The sequence below is a fragment of the Ostrea edulis genome, chromosome 3 (assembly GCF_947568905.1).
Source record: "Ostrea edulis chromosome 3, xbOstEdul1.1, whole genome shotgun sequence".
NCBI lineage: Eukaryota > Metazoa > Mollusca > Bivalvia > Ostreida > Ostreidae > Ostrea > Ostrea edulis.
The window spans coordinates 57,680,469-57,700,989 of NC_079166.1; the positions used below are offsets into that span (position 1 = coordinate 57,680,469).

Genomic DNA, 20,521 nt, shown 5'->3' on the forward strand with positions numbered 1-20,521 from the left:
ATGCACCCTCTTCTACGACCTACATGTAACACATGTACAACGATTAAATGCAGCACACTGTGGCATTTTTCTAATACTTAGTTATATCAGGCCTAGTTGTTTACATCACAGTGGGTCTTTTTGACGTCATCAGCAAGGGAGATAAGCCGCGATCATCAAAAATCATTATCGTGATCGAGTATATTTGATCAGCTGTTATGACGTTAAACGCATTAAATAAAAAAATTAAAAATGAATCAATACATAACTCAATTTCTTCAGGATATCGTTTCATATGACCTTTAATTACATAAAGTAGGTACCCCTTTACAAGGACGCCCGCCAACCCAACCGTCTTTCACCATTCTATAAGCTGTTTGCACGTTGTGCAACCCGGCCAAAAATTGAACACTCTTAATGCACATGTACACTATAATTGTTAAGAATGAGGTTTTAATTTGTCAAATGATATAAGCACATGATAAGCTCATGTAGTAAGTGTGTACAGTGGAATAGGTTAACCTTGTCACTTTGTGGCCGTCATTTTGTACAAGAACTCCAGTTCATTTATTATCATGTGTATAATTTCAGACTTTGCTTGAAGCAGTTTAATTTAACATAGAGGATTCCTGCGCTGACTTTAGAGAGGAAAATGTGAATTGGGTTCTTCTGTTTAAAGGGGCATGGACATGCACAATTTAAGTTGAAAATTTTCAAATTTTATTTTTCCATTTTTAATGTGTAGAGTGCTTAAATAACTTAAAGGTATTTTTAGTGGTCATCAGCAAAAATTTGAATGTCAGTTGTCGAGGCTGCATGGTATATGGGAGATACAGAGCTCACTATTCTTTGTTATTTAAACACGGCTCGTGCCATTGGTTTTGTTTTATACATAGGTTAAATATACTACATGTAATAAAACTTGCGTTTAAAGCAGATTTCTTCAATTTACAAGTTAGTTCTGAAAACAATCAAATAGTTTCTAGTCTTTGGCAGATCTCACCAAGACAGTGCCCCTGCACATACAGAATGTACTGCTTCCACTTAGAGATTTAAAGTTCAGTGGGTTTCAGTTAACCCAATAGCCCATTTGTCAGGGAAAATTTATCCGATTATCAGGATATTTGATTAGCACTGAAGGTCTGGAAGCAAGCTAGGCATGCACAATTAAGATTTGGAAGTCAACTAGACCACTACTATGGTTAATGATCAAACTAGGCCTAAATTTTGGGATGCTTTTGTCAAACTACAACATGAAAAGCTGTTCAGAGTTTATATTTCAATCCGACTTGTTCATTTACTACAGTTATGTGAAAATTAGTAGCATATCATAAAAATACCTCATTCAAGTCCGTAATTTCATTTTCTGCCAAAGAGAGAATGGCGAGTGATCTTGGCAGACTTTGCGGAGCACTCTCAAGAGTTGATATGATGTTCCCATGCAGCAGAAGAGTCTGAAACATTTCAAATTGTAAATTGATTACATGTTTTATAACAAATATACTACCACCTTGATAAGATTTTTAATTAAATGAACTGGAAAAGCACATTATAAAGCATGAATTACGGGTAACGAATTACAAGATCGAAAATGGAAATCCACACATTTAGGCCTACCCATGGAAATGGTCACATAAAACCCAGCTCACGATAATTGAATCGGAGTGTGCTATTTTTTGCAGCTTTTTAATGGGTAATTGCTGATATTTATACACTAGCTATCATCTCACAGAAGTTTTGGATAGTATTTTTGAAGATATTTAGAACTGTGTTTCCGTTGCAATAAAATGCTGTCATATCAACAAAGAATGGTCAGGCAAGTTTTAGAAAGACTGCATGAGCATGTAGTGTTCTTTGAATCAGATCAGGGTTAATCAACAAAGACATAAACAGCAGAATTCAAGGATTGAAAACCACTATATATAGTCTATGGAATAAGATGTCTATCTATGATTCATTATCTAAGGATGTTGCCCAAATAAAATCATTAATTAATGACAAGGAATAAGGACTTGTGAAATCACTTTAGTACATGGCAGAACAATTGGAAAGCAATTACAACAATATTTATTATACTTTCATGTAAAATACTCGAACCTGATTGGTCGAGAAGCATTTGAAAAAACATATTGTTACCCTCTGAGAACAGAAAACACGCGCCCCAGGGTGATAGTATCTAGAAACGGGTAACAGTACTTGACAACGGGTGATATTATAAAAAATTATCACATGCGTCAAATTTATGCGCGTACAGTTCGCCGTAGATTGTTAGATGACGTCATTTGAGTGTTTGTAAAAAATGGGAATATCCGCATCGATATACGAAATATCGCATGACAGTGATTGATCAAATGTCAACAGACGTAAGTTTTTCTGCTTTCCTGTTTACATAACATTCAGTATAATAAAACAAATATTGCATGTAGTTGAGGGTAACATTGAAATTTTCACCCCTTGAGAAACCATTGTCAACCTCGGCTATGCCTCGGTTGACAATGGTTTTCTGGGGTGAAAATTTTCAATGTTACCCTCAACTACATGCAATATTTATATAATATCATATACGTCAAGAAAATGCTCAGGTTTTAAGCAACGTTGACTTACTAAGGCAACAATAATTAAAATGGATTTAAAAAATAGCACACCAAAACACAATCTGATTTAAAGTCATTTCCTTTTATCTGCTCAGATAGATCGCTTTTTTGAGTAGACATCAACTTGAGCAGATCAAAGGATTTGATTTTAATCCGATTGACTAAGACAAGGAACTCATCAACTTATGTTCCTGATCAATGTGAGATGATATTCCGATCCACAACTCTGAATATACAGTACACGACTTGAGTTTTATGCGTGTTGCATGCAACGCGGTGGAAAAAATTTGTCCAAAACATGGAGGACCTCTAAAATTGTCGGCACCTTTGAAGTCTTATTTTTCTGAGTGAGCTAGACTTTTAAGTCCACAGAGGCTCTCCGTGGATGTCACCTATACTTCCGTGGATGCCACCGTGTAATAAAATAAAGAAATAAAAGAAAAATACTAAGCGAAATGTTATAATGGATGAAAATCAAAACATATAAAACGGCGACTTGTACATATTTATATCATTTAATGATAACTTATTGTAAATTTATAATACTAATTTGATTTTAAAAAATGTACCTTCACTGTCTATCTTTAAAGAATTAATTATCATACAGATTTGATAACTTACTTAAATTGTTCCATATGTTGGAGTTTGCTATTCGAAGCAATTCATCTTAATTATCATTAATTTATGTTGTCTGTTACATGTATGTATTAAATGTTTGAAGCAGATAAATTGTTTTTCTTTCAAACCCTAAAAATAGAGTGGACAGCGTCGCTAAATGGATTTTAGCTTTCTCTAAGTTGAAAACTGGACGTTTGTAAATCGGGATTATTTCCAGTATGTAGATATAGTTATATATATCCGTATGCAGTCTTCCCCGCAGATGTTCACACCTTTTTTTATGAAACGCCAAAATTCTCGACATCCTGTGCACAAACAACTGTGTTATTTCCACCACTTGTCGGTACATTGTTTCACAGCACGTGCAGCACAAGTTCACCAAATAAGAGAAGGATCATTTGACTTTGAAAATGAACAAACAACTATCACATGGTATAAATTGCCAGTTATTTCAATTTGATAAATAGCATGAATTATAGCAGCTCAAAGAAATGTGGACCATAAAATGACAAATAAAAGCATTGGTTTATTTGTATGACTATTTCGATTGACATTTAGTGCACAAGTCTTATTACAAGTATGTATATATAGTTTCTATTGTACAGTTGACAACGATTGAAATAAGAATGCATATGATTTTTTTGTTTATTCAGTGACTCACAAACTTATCCGTCTTCTGAATGAAAGTTGTAAAACAAACATACTATTTTTTTGTCAGTTATAACACCTGAAAACGGGGTTAGAATTCATCTTCGCTAGCCATGGATTTTGGTTTCATTGTGCTTTTCGTGGACTGAATACATTTTGCTAGCGAAGATGGAAAAAATGATTTTAAAAATGCCTAGATTGTTCACTTGCATACGTGGTAGTAAACAGAAAAATTATCCAGTAAATCCAATGAAGTTGTAGTATTATAACTTTTGTATAAATTTTGTATTTATTTTATTTTTGACTAAGAAGGAGCATGTAACATCGTTCCAGAGACTTACTCTTAAGCAGATTAGATGTGAGAGTCCCGTGATTTGTGTGATGCTGTTGTCCGACAAGTCTAAGTGTCGTAGTTTGTGGTTATTAGTCAAGCCTTCAATAACCTGAAAAAATCCATGTAATATATCAGACATAATCATCAATCCTAATTCATTTTATATACGCTTTCTACAGTACGAAAATATTCATCTTTTTAAACAAAAAATTACCTCAATCCTGTTTGCTGACAGATTCAACCATTCAAGGTCTACAAGTTCCTTTAAACCTACAATTATCACGATCATGGCAAATTTAAAGGTTTCTAGATACATGTACATGTATGTATATGGTTATTCACACCAGTAGTCATTTTCTACAGTTGATGGACACCAACTCAGTTAAGTAAGCGAACACAGATTTCTCTTTCAGACCAAAGAACTTTCTCAATAGACAAAGGTACATGTATATCTGATTTCCATATATAAAAAAAAACACCCAACAAAACCATTATGATAAAAAGGCAATAAATGAAAGAAAATACCAGAACAAATAAATATTTGACTATTAAGCATTAATTAAGAGTCATTTATTTTCAAAATTTAATCCACACGCAGGGCAAATGAGGTAGTTCTTGAATCCATAACTTTAAATGAATTTATAACAGATTTACAACATAATATTTCATTGATATTTTCAGAATTGTATTATGTTTGTTATTAGAAATTTGTTTACAGAAAGAAATCAACTTCAAGTAAATTTGCATTGATAAAATATGTTTTTTAAGACTATAGCGAGGTATTAATGACTGGTATTATTTATATCAAAATCACAAAAACAGACTAACAATATGTACATGTAAATGAGGAAATCCCAAAAGATGAACAATTTTCTTTGCTAATAGTGAATCAGGGGATTGATTGCCTGCATGTTGAAAAGATTACACTTAAAGGAATAGTTTAAGCAGTTCTTCTCATTAGAATGTTTTATGTCAAGTTTTAGTAATAAAACAGGAATCTTTATTTATGATATATTGAGAATGACCTAAATACACAAAAACAGAAATCAATATTCACTGAAAAATATATCATCGCTATAGCCCAGGGGTTTTCGGTCCACTCTGCAAGCTCCTCATAAAGGGGGAGCGGAGTGGACTGAAAACTCTTGCCTAGCGAAGATGTGAAAAATAGTTTCCCAAACTTTTACATTCTGTAAGCTCACTTTTATTCATGCGAGAAACTTTCACGAAAACTTTGTCATCAAGAATATTTGTCACCATGAACCAGTCCTTTAATGTTTCTTGTGTGTGTTTAGGATAATTATTAAATAAATTAGTTGCTGCGAACCAGTTCATCACTGCAATCACGAAATAAAGTTTTGCGAACTCAATTTGATTTGATTTGTACATATCTTATTGTATATGTATTCGATATACAAAATGATTGCAAACAAGTTCTCGTAACTTACGAGTTCCTTTCCTGAATACAAGTTGGTTTACAGTATCCATATATGCACAATGTGGTTTTCTATACTATTGATAACAATCATCAGCTATCAGAAGGAACGTTTGAAGAGAGATTAATGAAAATATTTTTTTCTGATTTCTTGTTCCTCATGAAACGGTAACAAAGCATTTTATAAATGATGTTTTCATGATTACATAGAAAAAGAATGATCAATTGAGACAACTATGATTTACTCAAGAATATTCTAGAAGAGAAAAAATTTAATTCGCAGAATCTAGAAGGAATATATTGCTTGCATAATTGACAAAAAAACCTGATCATGTCCAGTAAATGTATCTTATGCAACACAAATACTTCATTCACTTCCAAATTTGAATGGGATGTACCATAAGAAATGCACAAGACAAATTAAAAGCAATGTTTATCGCATATCAATTTCTTATCTACATGTACCACACTAAACACAATATTTATACGATTAATGCACTAAATACAGTACATTATATCTTATAGCACTACAAAAAATAACACTTTTGTTTGTTTTACGCCCCGTCAAGAATTTTTCACTCGTACTGAGACATCATCAGCTGTAGGTGAAATACAGACATGATTCCTAAGAAAAGAAAAACAAGAGGCCCATGGGCCACATCGCTCACCTGAGTCACCTTGGCCCATATCTGAAGACTTTCCATATATATTTGCATGTAAAATCTTGGTCCCTATCATGGCCCAAACTACCCTTTGCAAACTTGAATCTACACTATGTCAGAAAGCTTTCATGTAAATGTCAACTTCTTTGACCCAATGGTTCTTTTAAAGCTTTTTTCTATATTTGTATGTAAAACTTTGACCCCCCCCCCCCCCCCCCCCCCCCACTTGTGGCCCCATCCTACCCCCCGGGGACCATGATTTGAACAAACTTGAATCTGCACTATGTCAGAAAGTTTTCTTGTAAATATCAGCTTTTCTGACTCAGTGGTTATTGAGAAAAAGATTTTTCCTATATATTTGTATGTAAAACTTTGATCCCCCTTGTGGCCCCATCCTACCCCCGGAGTCCATGATTTGAACAAACTTGAATCTGCATTATGTCAGGAAGATTTCATGTAAATCTCAGCTTTTCTGGCTTAGTGGTTCTTGAGAAGAAGATTTTTAAAGTTTTTCCCTAGATATTTGTGTGTAAAACTTTGATTCCCCCCTTGGGGCCCCATCTTATCCCCGGGGGCCATGATTTGAACAAACTTGAATCTGCACTATGTCAGAAAGTTTTCATGTAAAAATCAGCTTTTCTGGCTTAGTGGTTCTTGAGAAGAAGATTTTTAAAGATTTTTCCTATATATTTGTATGTAAAACTTTGATCCCCTATTGTGGCCCCATCCAACCCCAGGGGCCCATGATTTGAACAAACTTGAATCTGCATTATGTCAGGAAGCTTTCATGTAAATCTCAGCTTTTCTGGCTTAGTGGTTCTTGAGAAGAAGATTTTTAAAGTTTTTCCTTATATATTTGTGTGTAAAACTTTGATCCCCCCTTGGGGCCCCATCTTATCCCGGGTGCCATGATTTGAACAAACTTGAATCTGCATTATGTCAGAAAGTTTTCATGTAAAAATCAGCTTTTCTGGCTTAGTGGTTCTTGAGAAGAAGATTTTTAAAGTTTTTCCCTATATATTTGTGTGTAAAACTTTGATCCCCCCCCTTGGGGCCCCATCTTATCCCCGGGGGCCATGATTTGAACAAACTTGAATCTGCACTATGTCAGAAAGTTTTCATGTAAAAATCAGCTTTTCTGGCTTAGTGGTTCTTGAGAAGAAGATTTTTAAAGATTTTTCCTATATATTTGTATGTAAAACTTTGATCCCCTATTGTGGCCCCATCCAACCCCAGGGGCCCATGATTTGAACAAACTTGAATCTGCATTATGTCAGGAAGCTTTCATGTAAATCTCAGCTTTTCTGGCTTAGTGGTTCTTGAGAAGATTTTTAAAGTTTTTCCCTATATATTTGTCTGCAAAACTTTGATCCCCTATTGTGGCCCCATCCTATCCCCGGGGGCCATGATTTGAACAAACTTGAATCTGCATTATGTCAGGAAGCTTTCATGTAAATCTCAGCTTTTCTGGCTTAGTGGTTCTTGAGAAGAAGATTTTTAAAGTTTTTCCCTATATATTTGTGTGTAAAACTTTGATCCCCCCCTTGGGGCCCCATCTTATCCTCGGGGGCCATGATTTGAACAAACTTGAATCTGCACTATGTCAGAAAGTTTTCATGTAAAAATCAGCTTTTCTGGCTTAGTGGTTCTTGAGAAGAAGATTTTTAAAGATTTTTCCTATATATTTGTATGTAAAACTTTGATCCCCTATTGCGGCCCCATCCAACCCCAGGGGCCCATGATTTGAACAAACTTGAATCTGCACTATGTCAGGAAGCTTTCATGTAAATCTCAGCTTTTCTGGCTTAGTGGTTCTTGAGAAGAAGATTTTTAAATTTTTTCCCTATATATTTGTATGTAAAACTTTGATCCCCCCTTGTGGCCCCATCCTACCACCGGGTGCCATGATTTGAACAAACTTGAATCTGCAATATGTCAGGAAGCTTTCAGGTAAATTTCAGCTCTTCTGGCCCAGTGGTTCTTGAGAAGATTTTTAAATGACCCCACCCTATTTTTGCATTTTTGTGATTATCTCCCCTTTGAAAGGGACATGGCCCTTCATTTGAACAAACTTGAAAGCCCTTCACCCAAGGATGCTTTTGGCCAAGTTAGGTTGAAATTGGCCCAGTGGTTCTGGAGAAGAAGTCGAAAATGTGAAAAGTTTACAGACAGACGGATGACCAGACAGACAGACGGACGCCGGACAAAATGTGATCAGAATAGCTCACTTGAACCTTCGGTTCAGGTGAGCTAAAAAGCTGAAGGGGGGTCTGGGGGTCCTCCCCCAGCGGGGTGTTAAGGGACAGCGCCCCTGATCTGGGGGTTCAGGAGGCCTTTGGCCCCCGGCCGAAAATGGCTATTTTAACATTTGAAAACCCCTCAGGAATGACCTCCAGAGACCCATATTAAAGTTGTAAAGGTTTGACTACCTTCTCCAGCCATTCCCATTTCCATACATTACGTAGGCCCTTATCGATAGTTTTTACATCGCCACCTCGCTGCACAACATGTGCAGACATTGTTTTAAAACGAGATCAGTTACTTAAACAAACTGTTGATTGGAGAAACCGAATAGCGAGACAACGATTCAACCAATGAACAATCAGAAGACAAATATAACTTGAGGAAGCATTTTACAACAAGTAAAACCCGCATCAATGACGGAAAATTACGGAATACTAACAAAAGCGGATTTTAAAATTTAGAGCGGAAATGAGAAATCCGGAAAGCGGAATTCCGCTTTAAAGCGGAGAAAAATCATTTCTGGAAATACCACAAATTTAGACCTATATGCTTAGCACTCAGGGCCAGAGCAGTGAGGTTTCTTTATCGTGCCAACGCCTGCTGCTGTACGGAACCTCTGCTTTTAAGATCATATCCTAAGGCCAGTGATTCTCACTTCTAAATGTTGAGTGTTTGGCGAAGGAGCAATCACTACCTAAGTCTTAGGTTTGATGCGACCATGGCATGAGCTGGGCTTGACCTCCTGGGCACAAAGACAACGCTATATCACTGAGCTACCACAACTGGTAATGAAAATTGCACAATAGTCACACAATAAAAACAGCACAATGTCTTACATGTGTGTCTACTGCTACACTGAACCAGAATATCACTACACAAAATCTGTTACTTTGTCACCAAACAACTGTTACACACACTGGATAAACTAAAAACCACTATTACACATTTCTGTTACTACAGGTGTATATTTGTCACTGAAGAACTGTGTGATGTAGGTCTGCTGTAGCATATTTGTACATCATACTTCCTCTGTACTAATATTGCGTCCGATTTTCGGGAGTTCCGAGAAAAGGTCCTCCACTTTGTGTGACATCTCGGAGCATGTTGTCAAAAGATGAGAATTTTTTTGAACTTTTTTACTGACCTCCTACTTGTTTACTAGGTTTTCAAGTTTACATTGAAAATCTCCGTGTTTTATCTATAATCCTCCATGGTAGTAGAATGGTGTATATTATCCAATGCATTATTGCATTTTCATGATTGTACAAATCTTAGTTCACTTTGAAAATCTAGACTTAATCTATACAGCATGTCAATGATATTGTATTATCAAATGCACTATCTGCACTATCGGATATGTTAATTTATAATTAACTCTGGATTTTTAATCATTTTAAGGACAAGAACTGTACTAACACTCGAGCTGTCACAGTTAATTTTAGCCTGTGGGTAAAACATCCACAGGCTACCATATATACTCGCCTATAAGTCGGTTTTTTGGGAGTCAATTTTTGGTCCAAAACTCTATGTCCGACTTATAGGCGCGTCCTAAGAAGATTGGTATTTTTCTGGGCGGCGTAATGTAGTGTTTTTAAACAACTCCGATGATTATCATGGACTACCACACAAATGATTATTGTTCACAAATATCTAGACATATTGTTTATGTATTTCAAAATCATGTATAAAGTACAAGTATTTACATATTTTTATCTAGTTTAAAATTATTTACATACCGGTAACTACAGTGTAATACTTTCAAAATAATCTATCGTTTATCGGTAAAATTGAATTACGAACCCGATTTAATATTGAAATATTCATATGTATACCGGCTGAAATATATTTCTTAAAAGATTGAATATTGTTAACAGATAATTTAGATCATCATTCTTGACTCTTAAAAACTATTGTTGATACAATGAATTATACCGGAATCCCACAATAACAGTTTTCAGGAGGTGCGTGCCACTAAGTAAACACGGTGTCAGGTATTGGTCATTAGGAGACCATAATTGCTTAGGTAAACAAGGGATCATTGTCCATAATAGATCAAGGGATGCGTTTAAACACCAAACGGATATGGCTTGGATATTGAGCACCTCATAATTATTAATTTCTCAAAATATTTTTTGAAACATAGGTTAAAACACTAGAGAATTGACTTGAAATTGTCAACCTATTCTGACAAAAATTTGTACCGACTTATAAGCGGGTCAATGACAAATTCCTACAAAATAACCTTAAAAAATACAACCGACTTATAGGCGAGTATATATGGTAAAATGAAAACCTACAAGTTAAAAGAAGAAGAGATGTTTGTAAAACACATATGCCCCCCCCCCCCCCCCCATGGTGCAAAATTGAAAAGGGTTATATACACACATCATTTAATTGAGAGTAGTATCATCAATTCAAAATATTGAGCAGACAATATCTTCCTATGTCAAGAGTGGATTGACCATGTGACCTAAAAATCAATAGGGGTCATCAACTCCTGAAGATGTACCAGTGTACCAAGTTTGATGTCTGTCAAGCAAAGGGTTCTCAAGATATTGAACGGACAGTATATTCCTATGTCCAGTTTGGCCATTGACCTTTGACCATGTGACCTCAAAATCATTAGTAGTCATCTTCTCCTGAAGATGTACCAGTGTACCAAGTTTGATATCTGTCAAGCAAAGGGTTCTCAAGATATTGAGCGGACAGTATATTCCTATGTCCAGTTTGACCCTTGACCTTTGATCATGTGACCTCAAAATCAATAGGGGTCATCTTCTCCTGAAGACGTACCAGTGTACCAAGTTTGATGTCTGTCAAGCAAATGGTTCTCAAGATATTGAACGGACAGTATATTCCGATGTCCAGTTTGACCCTTGACCTTTGACCATGTGACCTCAAAATCAATAGGGGTCATCTTCTTCTGAAGATGTACTGGTGTACCAAGTTTGATGTCTGTCAAGCAAAGGGTTCTCTAGACATTGAATGGTCAGTATATTCCTATGCCCAGTTTAACCCTTGACCTTTGACCATGTGACCTCAAAATCAATAGGGGTCATCTTCTCCTGAAGACGTACCAGTGTACCAAGTTTGATGTCTGTCAAGCAAATGGTTCTCAAGATATTGAACGGACAGTATATTCCGATGTCCAGTTTGACCCTTGACCTTTGACCATGTGACCTCAAAATCAATAGGGGTCATCTTCTTCTGAAGATGTACTGGTGTACCAAGTTTGATGTCTTTCAAGCAAAGGGTTCTCAAGATATTGAGCGGACAACATGTGATCTACCGACCGACCGACATGTGCAAACCAATATGCCCCTCTTCTTTGAAGGGGGGGAGGGCATAATAATGAAGCAGTGCTCTTTTTTCATATGTTTTTTTTTCAAATCAATGATTTTCCCCATCATTACTGAGCCTAGTGGGTCAACAGGCATCGTTTGGACATGACACTAAGTTATGTAAGTCATATGGTGCAATGTTTAGGTCTCTTGATTACCGCACCTTTAATCCATAACCTGTTTACCGCAGGTCTAGATCCAGTCTTCCAATTTCGTGCCACATCAGGGTTGTCACTAGTGATTTTTCAAAGCGAATCCCGGACTCATGGTTTTATAAGCTGAACGATCACAAGCCCCATGAACTTTTTTGATAATCGTCTACGCGGTGAGCAGTGCACTCATGTCATCACTACAACCCAACTTCAACATGACAATGAATTATTTTAGATAGGGCATTCTCATGATTCTGATAAAAATAACTACTGGAAGACTTGATAAAACATAGACTCTGATTTTTTTCTTTTTAGATAATGACTAACAAAAACATCATACTAGGAATTCAATTTAATCACCCCTATAGGTGAAAAGGACTTATGGCACATGTCTATTTTTCATCATAATGCGATGTCCGTCGTTCATGAAAGCGTTTGTATGATTCAGAGCGCAAATTTAAGAAAAGCGAATAGCGCATCACCGTATAAAACGGATACAATACGATCATAGTTTGTAAATCACCACTCGTAAGATTTTTGAGTGTCCACTATTTTTATTCGCTATTTTCTAAATGTATAATACTCGCATTATGCGAGTATTTCTCGCTAATTTCGAGCTCTGTGTCGTACTTACCATTTACCATATCCATGCATGACTTAAATACCTCGCAGAGGGTGGGGGATTAATTAGCAATTGCCAGTTTTAACAAGTGTTAATAACCGTGGGTGAGATTGTGTTAAGTAATAAGACTGGATATTTTTAGCAGACCAGAAAATTGACCACACTTCGAGATATCCCATGTAAAATTACGGTTTGGGACTCTGAAGACCTGTATTCACGATATCAGTTTTTCAAACATATAGATAGGGAATACACCAGAATCAACAATAGACTTTGACATAAGTGAGGGATTCAAGATAACCAAGATTCAAGATACCAGTATTCACCTGTACATCGAAAATAATTTCTCAAGTGTGGTTATACATTTACAGCTTTATAAAACCTCACATTTCGAGACTGGACAGTCTGCAGTTTACTACTAGGTTTATCATTTCAATACCTCTCTCTTGCAGCTATATAGAGTCTGCTTTTGGTAGCTTCAGCTGCTTCAAATGTTCCCCCAGTCAGCTTTATCAATCTACCTTTATTGACTAAACAGAGAAGCATTACATATTTATAAAAGCCCACCTTCTATGGCCACAATACTGTTGTTTGGGAGATTCAGCACAGTGAGGTTTCTCAGCCTAGTTATACTGGTCATTCGAACCATTCGATTCCCAGCCAAGGAGAGCTGATTGAAAAAAGAAGAATCACATATTTGATGGTTATATAAAGAAAGAGCCGAGTCTCAACTGCACATACAATAAACAGAACACAAACTGTCTACTAATATACATGCACATGTGTAAAGATGGTTGCTTTATATGGTTATCAAAGAAATAAATTTCATTTTTGAAAACAGATGAGGGTACGAATCGATGCTTCACGCTGTCACGCTTCATGTTAGCGCGCTTCATGACGAGTATTCTGACACGAGGCATTGCAGTACACACAACCTCATGTATTTTCAAAAATGAACGTTAATTGTTTCTTATATATTTTATACATTTTACTTTCATTTCTGTCAAAATTCCCAGCCATTAAAATATACTAATAGTCTATATTTATCAAGTACTGCATTGTTTACAACTGCAGTGCGTTCATGAGGAAATGGCTATCATTACAATTTGTACAGATATCAGAGGCAAATTTTTAAAAAAAATAATGAAAATAGTTAATTTTAGGTCTATGGAATTCAAGATTCAAGACTATGTATTCTACAAACTTGCCCTTCCAACCTATTCAGTTGATACCCCTTTTCCCTCTCATTATATATGCTATTTAGAAAAACATAACTCGACGGTTTCGGTCCCCTCACCACACACTGGCATGCATGTAGTTACAACACGGAGTGCAGTGTTAGAACAGAATCCCCGTTTTTCCTACTGTAAATGGATGAAGCAGATATGCTTGATGTTGACTATCAAATAATTTCAAATCATCAACTAAAAACCGAAGGTCAAAATAAAAAAAATACATTTCTGAGTGTCTTTCTCTTTAATTCAAATCCGCAATTTTGAAGGACATAGCGAAAGGACTTCCGAGTGTTATTGGTTTGATGGTGACCACAAACAGACAAGATCCAAACTTGCAGAATGAATTAAGAGTTTGTTTTTATAGGCCAAATGAGGTGAAATTTGTCTAAGGCTATGTCAGGGTCACACATAAATAAAGATATACATGTATCTGTGATAAAAGGTTACACTAATCTTATTCAGAATGAAATTGTTACACAACCCACACATAGGGCAAAATCTATCACTTCAACAATAGAACATGCCTTTCTGATATGTTCTCTAACTTCTAGCTTGCAAAAATTTTCCACAAACAATATAAAGTTCTCCAATAATCATGATTTACAAATCTAAACCTCTTTTTCAGATGCAACAGTGTGTGTGCCTTTGAAGTTTCTGCACAACCAATGATCATCACCTATACCTGTTTTAGATTCTGACATTTGTCTAAGTTGTCTATCTTTGAGATGCTGTTCTTATCCAGGATGACAGTTGTTGGATCCGCTCCTGATGGAAGTGAAATCTGATGAATCCCCATCCCTGACAAGTTCAACACATCTCCATCTAAAATTGTAAACATGCATGATAATACCATTTTTTTTCCCTTCAGAATTTTCACCCCTGAATTAATTAATCTGATTGAGAAAAATGATTTTATCTGAATTACGCAGTCGGTAGATAATGGTTAATAAAACATTTAAAGAGTGTTTAAAACCCAGTCTTCATAGCAATGTATCCAATTCTACGTCCTCTGGATATACGGGTACCCTTGATATGCATAATTTATTTGCACACATTAAACATACCCAGACATTGGAGGAACTGATATCCTAAATCAAAAACACCGTTTACACATACAACCAGAATATATTGATTTCATCATTAATTCGTCGTTCAAAATAAGCACCATTAGTTTTTATAACCAGATTACATACATGTACTAAAACATACCCAGGTTCTTCATCCTCCAGTTTTAACAATAAAAAAATTCAGAAATCTTCAGGAGATTCCTTTTCTCTAAATAATAACCAATGAGAGACACAAAAATATTCTAAAAACTAACATTTACAAGTAACTTTATTGAAAGACTTAATGTGTAAGTGCATTGTTTCCAACATATAGGACAATGTACAATTAGCCAATGAGTGCAATATTACCATGAATACTGTCTTTCTTTTTCTATAGGGTTCGATCAAATTGGTTTTTAAAAACCAAAATCCTCAGCCTGTTGAATACAACAACCATTATCAATGTCCTATTGATGTTTAACAATTTAGAAGCCAAATCAACAATGTAAAAAAAGAATAAGTGATTGAAAACTGAGCCTTACCGTAATTATTCCCCTAAGTAACATGACTATCACACAAAGAAAGCTGTAGGTTGCATCCAAGAACTAGATATCCCATGATTTTTCATGTATAAAAGGAAGCTTGCACTTAAATTCCTCTGAATCAGATGTTTCTCATTACAAAATTACTTGACTGGCATAATAAAACACTGGTCATCAAATGCCCTAAAATAATGTTGCTTTTTTTTGGAGGGGGTGGCTATCTAGATATTCAAAAGATGTTAGAAAAGGTTGTTCTGTGAGACTTTAAGTGTGTGCCTGTTAATAGATTAACTTTCAAAACTGTAAGAGCTGACATTGTTAGGTCATGAAAGTCCTCCATCAGGCATCTAACTGTAACTTTCATGATCCTAGAGTATTCTGGTGCTATAAATCCAATTCTATGTTTCTAAACATGAGCTCCACAAAGTGCAGTGTGCAAAACTTACTTTTAACTACTATAGACAATTAGTCTATCACAATTTCAAATTCTATAGACCTGATTGACTTACAACAAAGTAAAAATTTGCAAAATAATTAGCAAAATGTATTGAGTTTTATTCTCATTTATAATTATTCCATGCCTTTCATAGCTTAAAAGAGCTATATACTACATGTATATTCAACACTTAATTTTGAACACGCAGAGATACTTTACAAATTACAAACCTGTTTATTTTTTGGGGATATTTTCTAAAGCCGTAATTTGTATAAGTATATAGTGGAGGCATGCAAATAATAGAACCATAGAATATCCAAAAATGTGTAACTGTCCTGATTATTGCATTAATTCACTATAGACAAATTGGTATCAAAGTATTAGTACGCATCTGGCTATAGACCTGACAAAATATCGACAGATTTTGTCTACCGGTCTACCATTGATTTAGCACACTAAAAGCGGGGCATCTCCTTGCAATGTAGGCAATCATGTTCTTCCTCTTTTGATAGCAAAGCTTCATATCAAGTATCAAATCAATCAACCAAAAAGAATGTGACCACTAGCTTTTCCTATGAAGTCCGATTGTGACCTTGAACTTTGGATCCCAAAATCAATAGGGTTTTCCTCTCCTGATAGCAGACCGTCATGTCTAGTACCAAATCAATCGACCAAAAAAAAAGAAAAGTGGCCTATAGTGTCTATAAGGTCATATACACACTCGAAACAGACTCACACGCACATACAAGTATCAATTCAATCGAGTGAAATATGTGGGCTGTAAAGTATCTCCACGCACATTCCCTCCCACACACACTCACTCCCATACACATGCACTCACTCCCACACACATGCACTCACTCCCACACACACTCACTCCCATACACACTCACTCCCACACTCACTCACTCCCACACACACTCACTCCCATACACACTCACTCCCACACGCACTCACTCCAATACACACTAACTCCCATACACATGCACTCACTCCCACCACACACTCTCACTCCCACACACACTCACTCACTCCCATACACACTCACTCCCACACACACTCACTCACTCCCATACACACTCACTCCCATACACATGCACTCACTCCCATACACATGCACTCACTCCCACCACACACTCACTCCCACACACATTCACATACACTGTACTTAACCACACATAAACTGTCCCACTACTATACCCCCTCCCAAAATGAATTACAAGGGATTAACAACTAGAACATAAACTGAGCTAGTGCATAGTTCTAATGAACATTGAGGTATGTACCAAAATAATCATTTTAAACTCATATTACCTGGATTGGGAGTTCTAACCTCACGATGGGTCTATGAGTCATAAACTTATAATGCATCACATCTACTCATCAGCTAATACTTACAGACAAAGGTTACTAGATAATGTGTTGTCTCTGAACTAAGGTCATTCTTACTAATGAAAAAAGTTTAAGATATTTCTTTAGATAATATCCTAGCAATAAAGAAAAGGTCAAGTCTTGAGCAGATAAATAGATAATTCAATGCAAGGTTAGAATAGTTGTCAAGGTGACATCTTTGTAATAGAGAAACATTACAGGGTTCGAAATTACCTCAGGACTTTTTTTACTAGTAAGTCCGAGACTAGTAAAAAACGTGTCGGACTAGTAAACTCTCTATAGCACTAGTCTGTACGGACTAGTGAAAATCCGGAAATCAATTTTGAATTGGTTAAGATTTTGTCTGAGTCTCTTAGATATTTGAACTTATGGTCGATTACCTGCATGGTTAAGTGTTTGCGTGACTATGACATCCTGATCTTCCAAACACATGGAATGCGTTTGAGACCGTCGTTCTTCGAACGAGCACAAATTTCTGCCAATTCCAAACTCCGAGTACGCATCACGAGAACGGGTTCGAGGTGCAAGAACTGCAAGTAGTGTGATCTAAGAACAAGCACGTTTGCGCACACATGTTCTCATCATTCGTGACTCTAACACAGGAGTTTGTAACACTATAGCTCATGGCTTGGTCATTATTGATAAAATTTCGAACTCCTGTGACTCTATAAGAACTGAGCACGAAAACAATGGGAGCGTCGATCTCGAACGCACTTATGGATGTTTATAAAAGGATTAACTCTATGCTTCTGAAGATCTTGAATGCAAAATAAAGTATGGTGGTATTTTTCTTCTGTAGGTGTCAGAAACTGAATTGCTTGCAACTGTGATGTGTTTGATTTCACTAAATACTATTGAATAAAATAAAGATCATTTAATATGATATACTTGTTTGCCCAATTATCTATTTTGTATTGCATTGTATAAGAGTTATGAGATTGATCACTTTGTTATATTAACCTTTCATACTGGATGGACTAGTGAATTGCTTTGCGGACTAGTGAACATCAATAGTGACTAGTCCGTACGGACTAGTGCTTGAGAAAGTTAATTTCGAACCCTGCATTAGGCTACTAAGTTTCTTATGAGCAGAGATTTCATTGTGGTCCCAGACTAACAAAAAGACCAAAGTCACAAATACCAGCTTAGCTGCAATAATGTAGCCCTCTCCGGCCTTTTTTTGGGTGGTGGTGGTTGGGTGGGGGTGGGGGGGGGGGAGAGGAGGGGGGTTAGAGGGCTACAACTCCATAGGATCTTCATAATGTTGCATATTCGATCATTCTAAACATTTGCTGCCTTTCTTTACTTAAATAAAATGATATTCTATGTTTCTTTGTCATCATATAAATTTACAACCTAGCAGCAACTTACGAATTGTGAGGGTCTATTCTACTGTTTTCAACCATTTTGATATATATTCCAATTTCTCGATTCACATTTGTGCGCCATGTTTGATGTATTGAAGTTTCACCTTCCAAGTGTCAAGTTATTTGCATATGCCATATAAGATAGACTAGTGCTTACATGAATGGACGAGTACAGAGGAGAAAGCGATTTTGTCAGAATTGAAAAGGGTTGAATTTAATATCAAGTTAAGAAATAAACAGCAGAGTGTAAATTTTTTCTGCCACTATATGATTTCCCTTTCTTTGTCGGAATGTCTCGAGTAACTACATTTTCTTCGCGCTGATTGTCAATGTTGAGGTTTTTCAGTAGATCCACCAACGAGACCTCGTGATATCAAGCATGGCAGAGTAGAAGAATAATTTTGAATGCAGTTGTATATGATATTTAAATTAATAAAAAACACCTTTATTAGACATGCCCAAGCACAAAGTCAGTACTTTCTTTGGTGTAAACAACATTAGAGACAAATACACAGAGTTTATTACAGGTTATTCATAAACATATTTTGCACCATTACGAAGATCCCATGGAATTGTAGCCCTATCCTGAAAACATCAGAATAAAAGAAATTGGAGAGGGATACATTATTGCAGCTAATACTAGGGCTGCAACGGGTACCCGAAATAACCGAAAACCGCAGGTTGTGTTGTTCGGGTTGGGTTCGGTCCCATTTTTCCGTATTTCATTTCGGGTCTGGTTTTTAAAATGGAATCATTATTAGAAATCCGTTTAAACGAAATGTTGTCAAAATCCCCAAAAGTGGCTGTATTTTGATCAATTGTTAAATGATGGCATTGTGGACAAAATTGTAAATAATGACAGTAAGTAAGATATGTCAGATGCATTGAAAATACGCCACAGGATCAACATCATCAATGACAAAACATTGAAAGCATGGATGGAAACAAGTAGAAGTGACAACGCTGTTTCGGGTACCATGGATGTCGAGTCTAAACCTCAGTCCACCTCCCCGAGTAATTATTGTGGCAAAATACAATAAAGGTTTTTGATTTTGACTGTATATTAGATTTTTGAAATAGTTAATATAGACCCGGACGGAAATACACGAACGTGAAGTAAAAAATTTAGAACCGAACCAAAAATTTTTGGAACCCTAGCTAATACCATCTAAAATAATACTGAAATGATTGTACATTTATGGAGGACAACTCTGTGATACAATGAGATGTTAGGACACACAGATTGCCTTGCACTTGTCAAACAAAATACAATGTACTGTGGGTTCTGATATTTAATTGTCAAGTGCTGAAGAAAGTACTGTCAGTACTGCAAAGTGTTGATAAATGCTGTGGCTATTGGTAGCCTTGCAGGAGGTGTGGAAATGTGCCGAAGGCTAAATACACATGATAAAGGTGGATTTTTTTAAACAATTTTTTCTTCTTCAAATTTCTCCCCCTGATCTCGAGATACCTGATCAGACATGATGTTGAATACGAGATATGGGATCATGGAACACATTTCTTTTATTAGGAACCTACATGCCTCCCATGATTGAATTAGGAATTCGGGAGGGGGGGGGGGCATGACACATTGAAAGTTTTCAATGTTTAATACATTGGACAAATGCAGATGCTGCTGGTTGTTTACATTAGCAACTAAGGAGCAAGACACTCACCCATTATCCTTGACCATTAACAATATAACTTCAAGCAATTTTCTGAAAATCTGTACGGCGGTCTGTATACAACTTCAGATGTATGCTTTCCATTTTCTACCAGAAATAACCTGATATCTCGATGATCACCTATCTGCCATCCCGCTCGTCCATTTTGGATTCCCGCTTTTCTTGATCATTCAAAAATTATTGGTTAAA

General features: G+C 36.1%; 1 protein-coding gene across 6 annotated transcripts in view; it reads right to left on the reverse strand.

The window, feature by feature from the left end:
- LOC125674963 (uncharacterized) overlaps nt 1-20,489 on the reverse strand; it is a 98,478-nt gene extending 77,989 nt beyond the window's left edge. For 5 of the 6 annotated variants that reach the window (XM_056158254.1, XM_056158252.1, XM_056158250.1 and 2 more), the window contains exons 1-6: nt 20,324-20,489; nt 14,547-14,686; nt 13,197-13,299; nt 4,388-4,443; nt 4,181-4,282; nt 1,320-1,433 (exon numbers count right to left, since the gene is read on the reverse strand). In XM_056158254.1, the coding sequence (XP_056014229.1) occupies nt 1,320-1,433; nt 4,181-4,282; nt 4,388-4,443; nt 13,197-13,299; nt 14,547-14,686; nt 20,324-20,327 (519 nt within the window). In that variant the 5' untranslated portion in view covers nt 20,328-20,489. Of the gene's footprint in view, nt 1-1,319; nt 1,434-2,898; nt 2,918-4,180; nt 4,283-4,387; nt 4,444-13,196; nt 13,300-14,546; nt 14,687-20,323 lie in introns of those variants that run through there. The other variant, XM_056158256.1, reaches the window with a different exon arrangement.
- Nucleotides 20,490-20,521: the final 32 nt, after the last annotated feature.